Raw genomic sequence first — 20,154 nt, forward strand, 5'->3', positions numbered from 1 at the left:
CAAGCAAAACAAACTGTCCATTGTCCATGCTTACCAATCTAACATTGAGCTCTATTTTCCCCAGTACCTTATTGAGGCAGTGAGTGCCTGTTCACTTTCATATCATCCAGAAAAGAACATTAAGATGATGAGATTTCAGGTCCACCTGGCCCAGAATTGCCCAGAACCATTCTTTATCAGTTAAGGATGCTCATTCTTGGTTTGCTGAGGGACTGGATCATATGCTCTAGGGCCTTTATCAAACCATCTGGCTAGTTGGTAGCCAGTGGCTTTTGAGTGTGGCAGGGAAAACTAGTGAAAGGATGACAAGAAGTTAGGAAGGAGACATGCAGAACTAGGTGGGATGGATCCAGGATGGATTCTCCTGGAGAAACCTGGGCTGACACTACTGCTGAATGTGTTCAGTCTTCAAGAGTGGAGGCACAGATCTGTCTAATAACAGATCCTTCTGCATCTTTACCTTCATGTTTCTGGTCACCTGGTTTTCACCATCACCAAGAAGCCAGGGCTTTAATCTCTGCCTAGCTATTAGAAATCTTCTGAACTGAGGGCTTTGAGTCACTGTGATTGTGGAATCTTAGGGAGAGACCCTCAAGGAATGGTTTAACAAGTTATGTATATGTATGTAATATCTTGTTATCACACTGCAATAAATGATGAAAGGAATAAAGTCAGATAAACTTGGGAAGAGTGAAATAAGCAGAACCAAGTAAATAACCAACATGACTACAACACTGAAAAGAATGAGAAAATGAAAAAAAAAAAGCATTTATTAAGCAGGTACATTTTATGTACAAAATACTGCGCTAAGTGCTAGGGAACTAAATAGAAAAGGAAGACAGTGTCTGCTTATTCTCTAGTTAGTAGCCAACACTCTAAATGAAAAAAAAAAAACACATAGAGATGGCAGTTGCAAAAGCCCCATGTTCCCTCAGGTGGAAGGGCAAGGCAGATTATTCTTTATCTTCTTTAATGTTATTTCCACAAATAAAACCACAGACCTTGAGAGTAAGCACTTTCTCTTCTCTGGATGCAGAGGAGGCAGCACTGTGGCCCTTGAAAAGCAGATCCTAGTGGACATTTCCACCATGGCAGACTTTCTGCCTGATCACTACAGGGGCTGTGCTGGAAGCAGGAAGTTTGGTCTCTAGGTTTCTTTGGCTCAGGGCCTTCTTTCTTTGTGTCTGAAGGAAGGCAGTGGCGATGGCTGGCCATTCCTAGCACAAGCTGTTTTCTGTTTCTCCTCTTAGGATGCTCTGAGGCTTTAGCTACTCTAACTTACCTATCCTATTGGTAGCAATTGGTCAACAATTGGCAGGAGTGGCTGGCTCCTTCTCCAGAAAAAGTATTCTCTTAAAGAGAAGGCATGACTGACAGTGGTCTGCAGGGGTTTTGCTAATCCTGCTGCTCTTGGGCTTACCTGCCCATCAATGACAACTGATCAGTGTTTGTTGGTGGTGGTGGTGTTGATGATGGTGGGTTTATTCCTCAGAAGGCTTGCTCTCTTCAATTATAGCTCTCTGGGATAGGCTGGAAGCAAAGGTTGTAGTCTAGGGGCACTATTCCAATGGCTCTCGGCCTCTTGGGCCAAGGATATCTCCACGGGGATCTAGGGGAACTAGTGGTGGAGATACGACTCAATTGGACCACACCATATTTTCTCCCTCAAAGTGGCTTCCCACTTCAGTTAGGCTGCTTGCCTGATGCTAGCAAATGGTCCATATTTGGAGAAGAGGGCAGGTTCCTTTCCCACAAGGGCTGGTCATTGTAAAGAACCTTGAAACTCTTAAAGCCTATGAGCAATACAATGAGAACCAACAATGAAGCAGGCTATTCATCTATGTCCTGGAAGAGTGGTGATCGGCTAGAGACAGAACAAGACACACATTTTGGGGGATAGCCAACATGTGAATTTGTTTTACTTATCTATGCTCTCTTGTTACAAGGAATGGTTTATTTTAACAGGAGAGGAGAAAGATGAGGTTTTGGAGAGGGGGAGAGATGATGGCTAGTGAAGGTGAAGATGATGCCAATAAGAAAGTCATTGAAACATTTAAAAAATGCAAAGAAAAGAAATTTAAATGGAGGTACAAATGGGACAACTTTGAAACTAATGTGCTGAATTTATTATAATTTAAAAAATACCAGCTACAAGTAATAAGTCCTGTTCTTTTCTGTATACAGAAATGTTGATTTTGTTGGTACCTGTCAAGTTCAGAACAAAGTATAATTTTTTTTAATGTGTATATAATATCACTACTACTATGGATCTTATCTATCCCTAGATAGATATAAAAGGTAGAAATTAACTAATAAAATGCAATGCTCATTCTACAATGAATGAGGGGAAATTATGTAAGTGTCCCAGGGTACATGTTAGCAGCCATTAGCTTAAAAATAGATAGAATTTCTTTTAATTCTACCAGTTTTTCTCAATAGGCTTACCACTAAGCCATACTCTTGAATAAGGGCTCCCCCCGCCCGAAGTAGATAAACCTATGACTTGCAACATTTATACTTATGAAGATATTTTTTTTAAAGAAAAGTGCCTCATACCAACTTGTATGAAACATGAAAGGAAAGTTTTTTTTTTTTTACAAAACTTAGCAGCAAAGATATTAATGGAATAATTATCAGAGCTTGATAAATAAGAAAACCATATTTCCCTTTGTAATTTAGACAAGCCCACCACACAAAAGAAAAAACATGTTTATATGAGGAATGGGAACTTGCAACAGACTTGATGTGATCTAGGAATTATCTAATATAAAATAATTCAATGATCTAAATATAAAAGTATAAAAGATGAGTGATCACTCTGGGGCCAAAGACAACTGTTATTAATGATAGCTCTTAGCAACAGTGTTCTACCACAGCAGCTTAACATAGCGAACATTTCTACAGTATTTCAAGATTCCAAAATGCTTTCCATCAATGTCAATGGTGCCTCACAATAACCTAGCAAGACGGGTGCTATAATAAAGAAACTGCTCAGGATCATCTGGCTACGGATGTAAGGCAAGATGCACAGCCAACCTTCCTGATTCCAAATCCAGCACTGCCTCTCCATTTTATGGCCTTCTGCTTCTTAAATATTTATACAGCATATAAAGGTAAGCACTTCTAAATACATATAGATGTAGATATACATCTGCATATAATGTACATATAGATGTAGAATATATAGACTCAACATGCTTTCTGTGAAATGTTTTCAATGTCTACGTCAAATGGACATATCTGTCTCACAAAGATCTGAATTTAATGCAATGCTAAAATGGAAGTGAATTTTTCTTAAAAGAGTTCTGCATCATTAATACTTCATTTGGATCATGTAGGCACCCCCTCCATCAGGGCACCTCAAAGTCCTCATCCTGGGTGGCTTTTGCAGGAATGTTAGAGGCCTTTTGATAGTTCTGGGTCATTAGTGCTGCACTCAAGCTGTCAATCCAGCCTCTACTCCTCACACTACATGACCAGAACACCTTCTTTCCCAGTCATACATAATATATCATATCAGTTGATCAAATGAAGTAAAATATAAAATGCCTTTTACAAATCTCAACAGTTCTGGGCAAAAAAGTCTTTTTGTTTTCTTAGATCTGTGATTTAATTGGTGGGAGGGAACTCCCTCTACATATGCAGACTGACATACCAGCTCTACAACTTATAATATTGAGGGAATTACCCCAGGTACTGAGATAAATAACTTGCCGAGGGTCACACAGCCAGCAAGCAGCAGGAGCTGGGTTTGCCTGAGGCCAGTCTGCTACCTATTACATCTAGTTGCCTCTGTGTTTATCATTGTTATTCCTACTTTGAAGATGCCATGGAGGCTGACAGTCCTGAAGCCCCTATAAGGCATCTTCAGTAAAATCTGTGGTCATTTGAAAGGAATCAGCTTAGCCTTTCCCAGTGGAAAATAGAGTTGGATTGAAGCTGTAGTTAGGTTATATGGTATTTACATGTGAGAAATTGGCACAAAGGACATTATCTTGGTATCGAGTAGAAAGAACTCTAGGCAGATTCACAGAGGACCTGGGTTCTAATCTGCCCAATGTCAGCCTCTATGCTCTGGTAATTATACTGATTCTTTTTTCTGAAATATTTTCCTCTCTGAAGTATTGCTGAACATTGATCACGATTTGCCTTTAAAACTTTCAAGTTTCCAATTTATATTTCTTCCATAATAATGAGTCAGGTTTATCTTCTCAGTAGTCTTAAATTCTATTGCCACACATCTTTAAATAGTAACTTAGGTAAAAAGGTGAATTCCAAATGTGGTTGTCTAAGAAGCGATCACCAATGTGATGCTGGCTGAACTCTTCCATTTCGTATCAGATACAGACATAAGCATTTATAAAATACAGACCTGGGGCAGCTAGGTGGCACAGTGAATAGAGCACTGGCCCTGGAGTCAGGAGGACCTGAGTTCAAATCCGGTCCCAGACACTTAACACAAAAACTAGCCATGTAACCTTGGGCAAGTCACTTAACCCCAATTGCCCTCCAAAAAAGCAAAAACCAAACCAAACCAAACCAAAAAACAACCCAACAAAAAATAAAATACAGACCAGTGGTGTCAAATTCAAATACGTGTGTGGGCCACTAAGCTGTATATAAAAATCTCTGTGGGTGTATTTTGACTTGGAAAACCACATAGTAATATTATCTGTGTTCTACTGTTTTTTTTTTTAAATTATTCTCCAGTTATATTTTAATCTGGTTTGGGTCACTTTCAGAATTATTGAGCGCCATATGTTTGACACCTCTGGTATGGTCCTTACAAGGTATAGTAAATTTATGGGTGGCAAATAACATTCTGAGACATAGGTAACAGCTTTGTAGTTTCACCAGATAACCAATGTACAAATACAATGCCAACCCAGTAGTTCACATTACATCATGTCATCATCAGCAACACTGATTAATCCTGTGCTGGTCTTACTTTTTAAGAATGATCTCTGATGCGCCCTTGCTGAATATCCTGTAGCTCCCATCTGAATTTTTCAAGACAGTGCTCATGGATTTCCTAACCGAGTTGAATGTGTAGACTTTGTACAGAGCTTCTTCAGGGATCTCATTCCTTACATCCTGATAATCTCGTTTTAAATCCAAAACAAGTCCCAGCAGGGCACATTCAGTTTTATTGCCAACATGACGTGGTAATCCACCTTCTCTCTCTGGTGGCTGTAACAGAAGAAAAAAAATCAGAACTCAGTTTCATTAAATATCTTTCTTTCTTCACTGAAGGAAATGTAAAAAGGTTACCATTAAAAAAAAATAAAAGCCCATACCAAAAAAGTTTTCAAATGTTTGGGGAATACAAAAGTTGTTACTGAATACCATATAAATTTACAAATTAATAATAAATTTCATTTAAATATACATAAGATAAGCATATTACTTGGAATACCATTTAGCAAAACAATTTCACAGGTAATAAAGTAACACCTTACTCAGACTCATTTTTAAAAACTGAAACCCCTAGCCAGTGTCAGGGCTGAAAGTGGAACACATCTTTTGTACTTTAGTCTATCATTCCCACTCTTTATAATAACTTTGTTAAGAATGTTTTAAAAGTAAATTAATGTTTTGCATTATTAAGTAAATGACTCCCTCGGAAGGTGTGTTATTTGTAGTTTACAATGTCCAAGGGCTAGCTTATGGAGATGGTATAGGGACTAAGACAGGTTTATAAGCCAACAATATAGCAAATATCATTACAATGAACTTTTAATGCATTTTTCATTTAAATAAATTACTTCTGGAAGGATACAAAATTTTCTTAAAAAACAAAAAAACCTTAGTCTTTAGATAACTAGGAATACATAAAGCTATTTAGGAAAAAAACTGATGAGAGATTAAAGTGATAAAATTAATTTTTTTTAGCAGAGGAAGTTAAAAATAAAGGTTGAGAAATTAGCAATGTATCTAATGGAAAATATTCTGATTTGTGATAACAAATCTATCAAAAGATTAATGAACACATTACATATTTAACTTGCCTTTACATTTTAAGAAAGCAAGTCTTTCAAGTTCTTTTCTTTTTTTTTTTTGCTTTTGGAGGGCAATTGGGGTTAAGTGACTTGCCCAAGGTTACATGGCTAGTTTTTGTGTTAAGTGTCTGAGGCCAGATTTGAACCCAGGTCCTCCTGACTCCAGGGCTGGTGTTCTATTCACTGTGCCACCTAGCTGCCCCTAGGCTTTCAAGTTCTTAAAACATTTAGATGACAATTCCATAAAGTTTCATGGCAGCATTTTATTTACCACTAAGGAAGTAGGGTTCAATGGCTTCCAAGGTCCCTTCCACTACTATATTTACAATCCCATTAAATATGCAAATGTGACATTAGCCTGTACCATTAGGCCTGGTATAATACATATTTGAAAATTCACTTTTAAGAAGCGTGCACACACACAACATGTATGTTACATAATACATAATAATATATAATATACAATGTGTATATAATAAGTATATAATATAATGTATGTATAATAAGTCTTACCAAAATTTTTGATGTATAAGCACAATTCACAGAAATTCCAGTTACAAGACAGGACAAAATGCTTGCAGGAATAGCATCAGGATCAGGAACTTTTTTATAATGCTTTTCATTTATGTAAGCTTGTACAACTGTCATTCTATTCATGGTGAGTGTCCCTGTTTTATCTGAGCAAATGGCTGTTGCATTTCCCATTGTTTCACAAGCATCCAGATGTCTTACTAGGTTATTATCTTTCATCATTTTCTATAGGGTAAAAAAACAAAAAAGAAATTTAGTTACTTACAAATCCATCATTACATTTCAAAAATGAAAACTAAACACAGTCATATTTAATATTCCTAAGTACACACCATCAAACAACACTGAAAACTTTAACACCAAAACACAATGAGGTGACCTGGCCTATTGAGGAATATTATATGAAATCCTTGCTTTTTGTTCCATCAATTGTTTGCTACTACCTAAAAACCTACCCTTCCTCTCTTGCAATCTTATCTTAATCCATTATTTAATTGGGTATATCAGTGACCCTGAACACACTGGAGAAAAGAAGCACACATGTACAAGTTCATATCAATTTATGATGAACCTTACAAAGTCATTTCCTGTAAAGAATTATGTTAAACCAAAAACCAAGCAACTGTATGGAACACGCTGCTACAATGATATTTTAATTCAGCTTTATTTTTCTTTTCAATCTAAAATAGAAAAGGGTGCAGCTGCACAATATCAAATGTTTGTGCTAACAGTTCTTGTATTGTCATTTGATATCTGGCTAGTTATCGATTAGAACTTAAATCATTTACATGTTATATTCTAAGCCTTCTTATTCATTTAATGTAACATTTATTTTTAACAATTATCGCCTGGTATGTGAAAGGCATGTTGCTAACAGCCAAGGGTACCCAAAACCCCAATATAGTTAAATAACTGCTGCCCTCAAGAAACTTCTATTCTAATAATGAGACGAAGTGGGGAGAGGGGAATGGAAGAGCAATCAGAAATCACTTCATTGTGAAGCTCAGTTTAAGCCTCAAAGAAAGAAAGGTGGAAGCCTGAAAATTCAGCAGGAGTTTCAGGAATTAGACATAGTCCTTGTGCCTTCATAGAGGTGAGAGACAAAATGTCACATTTAGGCAACAATTAGGAGTTTAGCTGGTTGGAAAACAGCATGCACAAAAGAGAAGAATGTGAAAATGTAATCTATAGTTAGATATTGGAGGGGTGGGGGAAGCTAGGTTAAGGACTTTGCATTTAATCCTAAAGGCAAAAAGGATCTAAGGAAGGGTTCAGGGCAGAGATAACAATCAGATTATCAGGACAATTATCTGAAGGATAGATTGTTAAGACTAAGGTAAGGAGAATATAGCAAGCTGTTACAACAGTCAAGATAAAAGGTTGATTTTTTTGAAATCCATTCATGGTCCCTTCAAATTCCAAAATCTTTATCCTATATACAAACAGACTGTGAAGTATGCTGGAAACTTGAGGATGGCTAGATCATTTTTAATTTAGTGAGGGAAGTCTTTTTCCAGACTGGAGATGATGCCCATGGTGGGTCATAAAAGAACAGAAATCAGAGGTGAATCCATTGCCAGCCTATATAGAATGGAGTAGTGAGAGAGCTGGAGAGCAGCATGTGCCTCTGAGGACAGATTCCGTGGTTTCTCCTGTGTCAGGAAGCGAAAGTTTTTTGAATAGAGAAGAGACAATCAGGGCAGTGAATTAGAAGGAAAGTTTCGTGGGTAGCAATGTGAGTGCTGGATTGTCAAGGGGATGGGCTTGAAAAAGAGTAAGTTTTTTTGATGGGAGAGGTTAAGCTCAGTTTGGGGTACCAGTGGAACATCTTAAGAGAATGTATTCAGTGGTCTGCTGAGGTCAAAAGGGTTGCAGAACCTTACAAATTTACTAATAAAATTTTGAATAAAATCAGAATACATATTAAATTATAGTGAGTTGGGCAGAATGGGACAGTTTATTTTAGAAGTTATTATTCTGTGAGATTTAAAAATGATTCAAATCTTTCAATCTTAATTAATCAGGATTTTCCTCTCTTCTACCTCAGTCTTTGGCTCCAAAACATATAGTACATACAACAAATAGTTACTGAAGATAATAAAGACAATTTCTAGGACTGACCTTATACAAATATAGAATTCAGTTAAGTTTAATCAGTGGGGAAAAGTTAAGTTATATAAGAACATATATGCCATGAAGAAAAATAACAGAAAACTTGGATTATGGGAATTATATCATATAAAGCTCTTTAACAAAAATGGCTTGTTTTGAAAGAAAATGGTTTTAAATTCCTTCCATGATACTTAATAAAAAGTATTAATCTGTTGTCTTTTTCTTTCTGATCACCTACAAAGCCATCTTTAGTGACTGTGTACATAAGACTGACACTGGGATTAGTTTAAATGCTCAGAATTCTAAAATTTTTAATTAATAAATGAACTTTCATATCCAAGTAGAATAGAATTAAATTATAGCTCCAATTCATCATCTTTCCCATTTTCATTTCATGGCAATAGAAGAATAAACATTTAGGGAAAAAAAACTCTAAGGGGCGGCTAGGTGGTACAGTGAATAGAGCACTGGCCCTGGAGTTAGGAGGACCTGAGTTCAAATCCAGCCTCAGACACTTAACACTTATTAGCCATGTGACCTTGGGCAAGTCAACCCCAAATTGCCCTGCCTTCTCTATTTAAAAAAAAAAAAACACCTCTGAAAGGGAGATTCCTTCCATGTCAGGATTTACTATAAACATTTTAGAATATTACAAATTATAGAATCATTAGGTCAGGAGTTATAGTTATTTTATTTAGCACATTGTTATCACTTAAATTTAAGGAGAAAAAAAAAGCAATATTTATTCAAGTATAAAATAGATGTGTAGCATTTTTCTAATAAAAAATTTAGGCCACAAAGATTTTTTTCCTAACTCTTCCTTTTCAATTTATCAAATATTTGTGCAACTAATGTGTGTAACTGTGGTATATACAAAGATAAGTGACACTGGATTCCTGTTTATAATCTGGGACTATGTATATATATATATATATATATATATTTTTTTTTTTTCCTGCCTTTTGGAGGGCAATTGGGGTTAAGTAACTTGCCCAAGGTTACACAGCTAGTTGTGTGTGTGTGTGTGTGTGTGTGTGTTAACTGTGTGAGGCCAGAACCGAACTCAGGTCCTCCTGACTCTGGGGCTGGAGCTTTACTCACTGCGCCACCTAGCCGCCCCACAGAGAGCTTATATTTATGTGGGTTATAGCTATTTTTACTTACTATATTTGGAAAAATTTTCAAATCTTATTATTATGAAAAGTTTTGACCTTGTAGACCCCCTGAAAGGGTCTTGGGGGGACTATCAGCAGTCCAGGGACCATGCTTTGAGAATGCTAGACTAGGTGACCTCAGGTCTCCTGAAGCTCTACGTTCAGGTCCTGTGATTCAAAGTCTAGAGGGAAAGGGCAAACTCGATTTATGAGTCTTTCACAAATAAATTTTTAAAAGATTTATCAATTCTGAGTTATTTCTGCAGTACTTACCTTTACAGAGTAAGCAAGTGAGATAGTTACTGCAAGTGGAAGACCTTCTGGCACTGCTACCACCAGGACTGTGACTCCAATAATGAAGAATTTCACAAAATATTGTATATAAATGGGTGTACACTCTGCAAGCCATGGTCGTTTTTGAACCCAGAATGTGTCAATTACAAAATATAACACAAGGATGATAACTGTGATTGCAGACATCAATAGCCCTTTCATTGAAAAGAAGGTTAGAGAATTACTTAAGAAATAAGACATTTTAAAAATACAATCAACTCTTGATCTCGAATGTTTATTTTCTACGCTAAATTCACCCTGTGATGTGGAAGTTAAGCTTCAAAGTTTGAAACCATTCTAACCTATTTTCTTGAACTTCATAAACTGCTTAAAAAAAGTCAAATTTTCTTCTCCAGGAAGGAGAGAAATTCCAAAGCAAGTGACTTATCTCTTCTGTTTTCCAGAAAACAGCCTGGGGAGACAAGTTCAGCAAAAGTCTGCAGTTTTACATTTCTCCAACATGTGGTAAGTCACTAAAATGGGAGGAATACAATGGGAGAAATGTATGGCAAAGCTAAATTTCTTTGCAGCTATTGAAATTAAGTTTTCTAGATAATTTCATTATTTTATAATAAATTGGGAAGTCTTAGTTGAGAAAATTCTATACTGAAATACCTTTCAATACACACTGTTGTTTTATTTGCAATTTTAGATATAACTTGTATGCCATTACTGTTAGTATGAACACAACTGATTACATATTTTATATATGCTTAAGACTATTTTGTTCCAAAGCAGAATTTTAAGTTTTTTTGTAAAGAAAAAAAAAATAAAGCCAGGCTGTGATGGATTAGCATACCATTAAAAGATAAGTCACATCTTTAGGTGATATGAAATCTCGTAGGTTCAAGTCTCCAGTTCAAATCCATCCTTTCATTCAAAACTCTAAATTACTGCATCCAACTATACACATTTATATAAATTAGTTGGTAGTTTCCTCCTAAATAGTGAATTCCTGAGGAAAAAATACTTTTTTACCCCCAAAGCACTATTCAAATGACTCATGAAGTATTCTTATCCAAAGAGATGACACTATGATGGTTTTGCACTAAGCATCCATCTGCTTTAATCTGGTCTCTCTTTTGATATATTTTGAAGGTTATAGCAGGGACTGGGAATACAGTGTGTTACCATGGTATAAACCAATGTGTCCAAATCAGACACTGAAATGGCAGCTTTAGCTTCATGTAAACACTTCCCAGTCTGGGGAGTGGGGCTGGCAAGGGAGGGGTCCAAAGCTGTGTCATGGTGAGGAGAGCAGGTTGTAGGGACTGCCTTTTTGAGGTTCCTTCTGCTGCTAGCTCTAGTTCTGTGATGCACACCAGTCACTTTTGGGCAACTTCAAAAGCATTAAGAGGGTACCCTGGACACTGACAAATGAAGACTTGCCCATAGTCATATTACCACTGTGTCTCAGAGGCAGGATTTAAACCCAGTCTTCCTTAACCCCAGCCATTATGAGCAGTTGGGTCTCAATTACCAACTAAACAGAAAAAAGTAATATGAAATCTCATTTTTAATCCAATATAATTAGAGTGCCTACACAGGTACACTAAGACTTTTGAGATACTTTATACTTGGTTATCGCCTCTAGGTGAAGAGAAATGACTTTTTATTCATACCCTCAACATAAAACTTTGGCTAAGTGTATCAGGCAATTTTTAAAAGGAAGAAAACAGACAAAGTATTTTTAAAAAATCTTATTTTTTCCATTACTTCATACCTGCTTTTCCAATTTGAACTGCCAATTTTGTGAGTTTCCCTTGTAAAACCGACTTTTCTTTCTTTGGCAAGTTTGCTTTCTTTTTATCTTTTTCATCCCCATCTCCTCCTTCCTCACTCTTCAATGGCTGCATTTCCATGGCTGCACCATCCTGAGCTTTTGCTAAGATTAAAAATAAACATATAGTTAAAAAACATATCATGTTTGTTTCTTATAATCTGTAGAAATCTAGAAAATTCTTTTTTTTTTCTTTTTGGAGGGCAATTGGGGTTAAGTAACTTGCCCAAGGTTACATGGCTAGTTTTCTTGTGTGGGTGTTAAGAGTCTGAGGCTGGAACCGAATTTGGGTCCTCCTGACTCCAGGGCTGACGCTCTACTCACTGTGCCACCTAGCTGCCCCTAGAAAATTCTTAAGTTGATAACCCACTGCCCTTGCACCAAATGGAATAAATGCAACTATTATATGTAGACTATTGTACAAACCACTGGGAAAGATACATTTAGATGAGACCTGGCCCTCAGGGAATCCAAGTCTAATAAGATGCATCCCACTCCCAATCTTGAATAGAATCAATTTAAACCTAATAGAATAAAACACAAATATTATTTAAGTATACTAGAGTATTACAAAGCAAAATGGTATCTCTAAGTCCTAAGGAAAAAGGCCATTACCAGGGTGAGAGAAAGGAATTTAAATAAGAAAAGGCTACCTATAGGAAGTGATGGTTATTAATAAACAAAAAGAAACTCAATGAAGGCAACCAGCATGAAAACTGTACTGGAATGATCCAATGAAGCAATTTTAGTAGTGAATGATCAGAAGGCAGACTTGCACCATATTTAGCTAAGGTATATAATAAATGGAGAAAGTAATATAAATGAAGGCTGGGAGAACAGTATGGTACCAGGTAATAGAGGGCTTCAGTCAACTGAAGGATTTTTTTTTTTAGCAGAAGGGTGACAGTCATCTGACCTACACATTATTTTGGCAGCCACTGTAAAATCAGAGAACTTCAGTTTAAAATGACTTCCAGGCCCATCTAATTTAACTCACATTCAGCATTTCCTACTTTTAGACTTTCATAATAGAAAATGCACCCGAGTCAGTTCCTTCCCCTTTAAGCCCAAATTTGCCTTTCTGAGACATTCACCTGTTGGCCCTCAGGGGCCATGTAGTCAAACTAGACCTGGAAGAATTCTTTCTGCAGTGTACAAAACAACTCCTTGGGCCTTGCTCAAAGACCTCTAGGCAGAGGAAACCCAACTAAGAAGATCCTTTCTATTAGGAGTTTTGTTAGAAGCTATTTCTTACATAAAGCCTTGGTTTGTTCTCAGAGGCCAAAAATAGCCACTGAACTACTTGGAAGATACCATCCCCATCCCACTTCATCCTTCTTGTCTCCGAAGTGGGACTTCTAGTTCCTCCTAGTAATTGACTGGATATGACAGACAACAGTCAAAGATCGCACCAAGGGTGGGAACACTAAGAGATAGAGACTAAGAGAACACCACTATTAAGAAACAATGAAGAAAAGGAAGAGACAGGAGTCCAGACTGGGGAGGTAACTGACAGTGGAAAGAATTTCCAATAGAAAGAGTCAACATAGGGGTAGCTAGGTGGTGCAGTGAATAGAGCACCAGCCCTGGAATCAGGAAGTCCTGAGTTCAAATGTGATCTCAGACACTTGACATACTTACTAGCTGTATGACCTTGGGCAAGTCACATAACCCCAACTGCCCTGCCTTCCCCCTCCAAAAAAGGAAAAAAAAAGTCAACATATTTAGTATTAATAAGCTAGAGACGTGCCAAGGAGGATTAAACATTTTTAAGAGGCTATTGGCCTTGGCAAAAGGAAGTTTTATAAGACTGGTGAGGGCAAACATCCTTTTGCAGGGGGTTGAGAAGAAAATAGGGAATGAGGAAGTAGAAATGTAGGTTGAAGACATTTTTTCTAAGTGAAAGGGAATAGTTGGATGGGGTCAAAGGAAGATTTTCCTTCCTAGGACTAAAGAGAAACAAAACATATTATATGACAAGGAGCCAGAGAAGAGTAAATAATTTAAAATGCAATGTAAGGAAAAGTAAGCTATGAGATCAGGGGCACTAGGAAGGGGTGTAGCCTGAGTCAGTAGCAGAAATTCCACTGTGACTGTAGGGAAGACAAAGAGTTTGGACAATGAGAGAGCTTGTGGAATGACAGAGGAAAACAGAGAGGCCACATATTCTGACCCAAATCTCTGCAAATCAGGATGCTAAGTTTCCTTTTCTAATCTGAAGGAATGGCTGGAAAAGAAGAGATTTGGGAGGCAAGATGGCAACCTGAAAGAAGGCAAGCAGATCAGCTGCTCCTTACCCACTCATACAAAATCTTCAACGTTGCACTAGGTTAATGATAGCCAAGAAATCCAGTGAGATGCTACAGGAAGCAACTTCTTCTAATATAGCGCTACACAAAGTCAGCCAGAAGTCTGCAGGCTAAAGGAAAAGGAGCTGCCAGCAAAGCCAGAGCCAGCTCAGGCAGGTAAGCCAGAAGCCTCCCAGCACAACCAACGCTGGGCCAAAACCATGTGTACCCTGCAGGGCTATCTGGCCAAAGGCAGGAATAGCCGGGAGGGGCTCCCTGGAAGAGTCCCAGAATGGCTGTAAACCCACAGTGGGGGATGCTGGAAGCCATCAGGGGAAGCAGCAGCCTGTGCAGATGCAGTGGCACTCAGACCAGGTTACTCCAGGATTCCAAGGCTTCTAGCAGTCTGAATCTCAAAAGATCAGTGGGCCCCAACTCCAGAAGACAGAGGACAGCACAGAAACCCAGGTGCTTCAAATCAAAGCCAAACATGGCTGACCACTCCAAAACATAGGACACACATACAGTTTGGTATAGAAATACACCAAATTCAATAGATAAACAGGGTGGTATAGGAAGAGGGGGCAAAGTGAAGATAATACTGGGGAAGAGATAGTCACAAGCAAAACAAACACTTGATCATGAAGAAGGGAAAAAAGTTAAAGAGACTGCAATCTAAGGGGGTCCCATCAACTGTGGAATGTCTGAACAAACTATGATTTATGAATGTAATGTAAGAGTATTGTGCCATAAGAAGTGGAGAAAGAGATATTTCAGAGAATCCTTGGAATATGATCTGATGCAGATAATGAAGTGAGTAGAACCAGAAGAACAATTTATGCAATGACAACACTGTACAGAAAAACAACTCTGAAAGACTCCCAAACACTGACCCCTCTCCAGAGAGCCTATGATGAAGTTTGCTACTCTCCTGCAGTCAGAGAGGGTTGGACTCAAAATACAGAGACTTTTGTTTGTGGAAATGTCCATTGTAGGAATTTAAGGGTTCCCCCCCCCTTTTTTAATTGGGGAGAGGGAGTAACAATAGGGATTTCTTCAAAGAGGGCCAATGAAGCAGTTTAAAAAATGCCCAGAAAGAAGTTCAGAAGGATAGACAAACATGGAAAATTTCCAAAGAAATGTGTGCAATTTTTAATATAATTCTTTAAAAAGAAGTGGTATGAAATAGAAAATCCTGGTTTCATGTAAAATCCTCTTCCCTGTAGTTCTCCTGTGTATGAAAAAGTTTTTTTGGTGCTTAAGTTCAGAACTTAAAAATACAGTTTAAAAACGGTTGGGAAAACTTTGTGTGATTATTAGGTGAACAGAAATGAGATTAAGATCAAAGAAGCATTGATGAACAGAATATAGAGTACAGGTAAGGTTGTATCTCATGAATTTTGGATGAATGAAATCAGTCCAAATTCTTTCGATGCTCAGCAGCCCTAGAGTGAAAGTGGGTTACACCTAAGGAAGATAATTCATAGGCTGGGAAGAGTATATGGTCACAGGGTATGAAATAGGTTGGTGACGTATTAAAAGTAGCAAAGGATAGATCAATTCAAAATTGGGTGGAGTCAAATATATTACCCTAAGGATGAATTTACAAAAAGGTAACGATCAGGAGCCATATTTATGCTGATCAAGTCAGGTAGACAAATCACTAGGCTTTGGCAATAGATCAACTACTTCAAAAACCACATCCTTTGTGGACCTGCCCATCCCCATTATTAGCAATGTGGTGGCTATGACACATTGTTGACTGCTGAATGTCTTCTTGCAGATGCTATTTTTAAGTCAAAAGGTAAGCAGAAGAGACTTTGGGCAGGTCATAAAGCAAGTGCATTCCTAAAGACAAGGCAGCTAATGGCTTGGTAGTGTTAGGCTTCTAAGTTTACCTTTGTTGCGGTTCTCAACAGTTCCATCTTGTTTCTTATCTGTAAGGGGAAAAAAAGGGAATTCAGCTTTTCAAAAAGTAGTATTTATAAAAATGAACTTATCAAATGGTGGTTTAAATTCTTTTATAATACCATTATCACTTTAATAATAATAGTAGTATATTTTGCTTTATGGCTTGGTTAAGGCATTTTGCTAATAATGATTGACCTTGGTTATTCTCTAGATTTGAATAATGAAAATATAATATCTGAATATAATCTTTGGTTATCTATAATTCCTCATACTCTACAAGTTTTTGACATTCTACATTATTTCTTTCATAGGTTGTAGAAATATTCTGTACTGCATGTATATTTGTAATTCTAAAAAGTCTAATTACATGGATAATTATAAAAGAGTTAGCAGGGACCTTAGAAATCACCTAGTTCACACTGTTCTAACTGGGTATCAGGACACTGGGGCCCGGAGGTGCAGGGTCTTTTCTTAAGTCAAACATCCAGTCAAGAAAAGAATCCAGGATCTCTAAATCCCGACTTGGTGCCCCTCCCACTCCTCCCACTCCTCCCACTGGCCTATGTTGACTCTAGGCTGATCAAGACTTTAATTACTATAACTTTAAATGGTACGAAACTCCAATATTTTAATGCCATAGTTGATTATGTACTGACTTAACAACAATTATAGCATTTCACTGTTCATCAAGAGATGCCTAACTAATTCCAATAAAAAATTAAATTAAATATTCCTTTTTTAAAAAATTCTGAATTTAACACCAAAAAGAACCTATAATAATTTCAATATAGAAACAATAACATTAAATAGACTGTTAGAGGATATTGTCTATTCCACAGCTTGCTTTAAAAAAAGCAGACAAATTCCCTGTTATTTTCACAACTGTCCTGCTTGCTTGTGATTCCTTAGGAAATAACTTCTGTTCTCTTCTGTGCATTATATAGAATGTTTCAATGGCTCCTTCCTTCCTGAAGTATTTTTCATTTTTGATTTTTTAAAATATAGTTGCTGGCTTCACAATGAATTTCAGCAGCCACTGCTCAAGCCAAAGTTCTGAGATTTCCTCAGGAATCAAAAGGATCTCAGGGATTATGTAGTCTAATCTTACTTTACAGATGAGAAATTCAACGTTGAGAAGCTAAATGACTTGTCTAAAGTAGCACAGAATCAGAATTCAAACCCAAGTTTTGTTAGCAAAAAACAAGGTGATAGGGATATGATACACATTAGGCTGAACTCATACACTCCTCTTTTCTTCAGCAATCTTTTTACTTATTCTCCAGCCTCTCAAGTCTCTCCCCAATTCAGCTTCCAAGTGGGTGCTCAAGTTATTTTTTTAAAACATGAGGCCTGATAGGTCACTCCTCTATTCAAACTCCAGTGGCTCCTGGTCACCTCGAGGATTAAATATAAGCTCCCTTGTTTGCAACTGAAAGCCCTTCATGATCTGATCTGACCCCAACCCACCCTTTGACCTTTACTATCATTCCCATGTGGTCCAACTGAACTGGTCTTCTTACTGTTCCAGGGCTGAAGATTCAGCAAAGTCAATTATGGAGTAGTCAGGTGAATCGGAGGAAGAGAGAGCAGTGTTGTGAGAACAAAAGACAGGAGATTTCAGAGAAAGGGTGGTCAACAGCAAAAAAAAAAAAATGTTGCAGAGAAATCAAGAAAGATAAGCATTGGGAAAAGGCCAACAGAATTGGCAATTAGGAGATCACTGCAGTTTTCACAGCTGAATGATGAAGTCTGAAGCCAAATAGCAAGGGGTAGATGAGAAGTGAGAAGAAAGGAAGTATAAGCAATGAAAGCAGACAGATTATTGGCAATGAAAAGTGAGCCCAGACAGCATGACAGCATGGAGGGGAGGTGAAGAGGGAGGAGTGAGGGGAGGGAAGAAGGTCAAGTGAAGGCTTTTTAATGGGCTAGTAGGAAGGAATCAGTAAACAGGGAAAAGAATTAAGGAGAGAAAGGGGATAATTGTAGGGACACACTAGAGACAAGGCAAAATGGGCTTAAGAGTTATAGAGAGCCTTGGTAAGAAGAGCCAAGCTTTTGGTCAAAAGATCTTTACTCTTCACCTCCCTCCCCCTCCCCACTGCCTTCCATACCTCTTTCATATTAAAATGTTTAATGGGTTTTCCTCAGTTCTATATTCTAAAGAAAGTACTGTGCATTTTATAGAATATAAACACTAAAAGGGCAATTTAACAAATTTCTTCTTCATGTTTGCTATATCAATTTTAAAAGTTAATCCAGCTCCCACAACCATTTTCAAATATAAATAAGTTTTTATTTTTAAAAAAATGAATCAAATTATTGTATTTACTTTTCTTTTCTTTTTTCTTTTCATCTTTCTTTTCTTCTTCTTCACCTCCAGCCCCAAGTAAGGTAAAAATAATTCCAGTTTGGGAGTTCACACCCACAGCAGTAACTACCATTCTTCCAGAGCCTTCCATCACATGGGTACCTGCAACAACATTAAATCTAGTTTCTTCATTGTAAACTTGATTCTATTAAATAACAACTGTTAAACTAACATTTTACTAAAAATGAAGAAAATGTAATTACTAAAAATTTTTGCAGATGAGTAATCAAGATAAATCTCTGAATTGTAGGCACTCAATCCCTAAGAAATAGGGATTTTTATTAAATAGAGGTAAATTATTCAAAGTACTTTCAAACCAGATACTTATTAGTTAAACTTCACTTTTCTTAGACACAAAAATTAATGGTAAACAAAATACTCTGTATAAAAGCATAAATAGGTGAATGGAAATGTCTGAATACAAACAGCTCGGCAATTTTTATAGCTTAGATCCAAGTAGCCTGATCAATTCTAGATTGCGGGATAAAGTATACATATATAACTCTCTCTCTCTCTCTCTCTCTCTCTCTTGACTCCAAAGAAGAAGAGCTGTTTTCAGATAATAGTCATTTACTATCAACTTTCTTCATCTGCAAAATGAATGGGGAGTGATAGACTTGATGTGTGCAGAGGTCTTTGAAAGCTCTAAATCTGTGATTAAAGGTTCCCATTCTGACTAATCGCCTAAAAGCTCACACACTTGATCTATTCCTCTCCCCTCTTCTGGCCATTTTCCCTTGTCTTGAGTCTCTAAATGTGCTTCCCCAAAGCAAAAAACAAAAAAACACCACACATAAAAAAAGCCCACAAAATCTTTCTGATCTTTCTCCCCCCAGCAAGTTATCATCCTGGATCATTTTCCCTCATTCACTGCTCAAATTAACAGACAAGCTGCCAATTCTTCACCCCCTCCCTACTCCTCAGACATTTGCAATCTGGCCTCAGTCCTCCCCAACCCACACTCAGCCAAACAACAAGCACTCATTAAGTATCAGGCTTTGTCTGTGGCTGCTGTTACAAAATTTAAAAAAAAGAAAGAAAAAGAAAAAGGAAACAATCTGTTCTCTTAAGAAGTCTACATTCTATTGAGATGCCAAAGATCTAATTCAGAGCCTCCTTATACTTAAACTAGTATAAAATCCTCTTAAAGCCATAAACCTTCAGCTTCTCTCTCAAATTACAACTCTATACACCACCCTACAATCAATCTCCTGAATGCTATGTTTATTTCCCTGTTCAAAAGTCTGCTGTGGCTCTGCACTGCTGCCTCTAAGAGAACACCAAGCACTCAGTTGGGTATTTAGTACAGGCCCAACCTGGTTCCTGCCAGCTCATCACTACACCCCACACACAGCCTCAGTATATGCACAAAGGCCACTCCCCAGAGCTAGAATGGATCAGTTACACTTCTCTGCCTGAGGTTGAAAATCCTTCTAAAGGGGACAGGGATAGAAGCTCCCAGAGGGGAGGAACTTTTATTGTTGTCTTTGTACACTTTGTACTAACACTTTAGTACAATGTCTGATATACATTTTATATTATTTATATATATTTATATTATAGCATTTAATGAATGATTACTGAATTATCTCCCCCCCTAACATCTAACTCAAATGCCATCTCATTTGTGCAAACCTTCCCTTATCCCATGACCTTGAAAGATTTCACCTTCCTTCAA

At 37.4% G+C, this 20,154-nt stretch overlaps 1 protein-coding gene across 5 annotated transcripts in view; it reads right to left on the minus strand.

Annotated features, from left to right (window-relative positions):
- ATP2B1 (ATPase plasma membrane Ca2+ transporting 1) overlaps positions 1 to 20,154 on the minus strand; it is a 147,418-nt gene that overhangs the window by 21,731 nt on the left and 105,533 nt on the right. For all 5 annotated transcript variants that reach the window (XM_069095134.1, XM_069095131.1, XM_069095132.1 and 2 more), the window contains 6 exons: positions 18,438 to 18,578; positions 16,096 to 16,134; positions 11,853 to 12,014; positions 10,070 to 10,284; positions 6,513 to 6,755; positions 4,949 to 5,190 (listed from right to left, as the gene is read on the minus strand). In XM_069095134.1, coding sequence (XP_068951235.1) covers positions 4,949 to 5,190; positions 6,513 to 6,755; positions 10,070 to 10,284; positions 11,853 to 12,014; positions 16,096 to 16,134; positions 18,438 to 18,578 — 1,042 coding nt within the window. The remainder of the gene's footprint in view (positions 1 to 4,948; positions 5,191 to 6,512; positions 6,756 to 10,069; positions 10,285 to 11,852; positions 12,015 to 16,095; positions 16,135 to 18,437; positions 18,579 to 20,154) is intronic.

The sequence above is a fragment of the Petaurus breviceps genome, unplaced genomic scaffold, assembly GCF_028583685.1.
Source record: "Petaurus breviceps papuanus isolate PSGF00001 unplaced genomic scaffold, PetGlider_PUasm1.0 225, whole genome shotgun sequence".
NCBI lineage: Eukaryota > Metazoa > Chordata > Mammalia > Diprotodontia > Petauridae > Petaurus > Petaurus breviceps.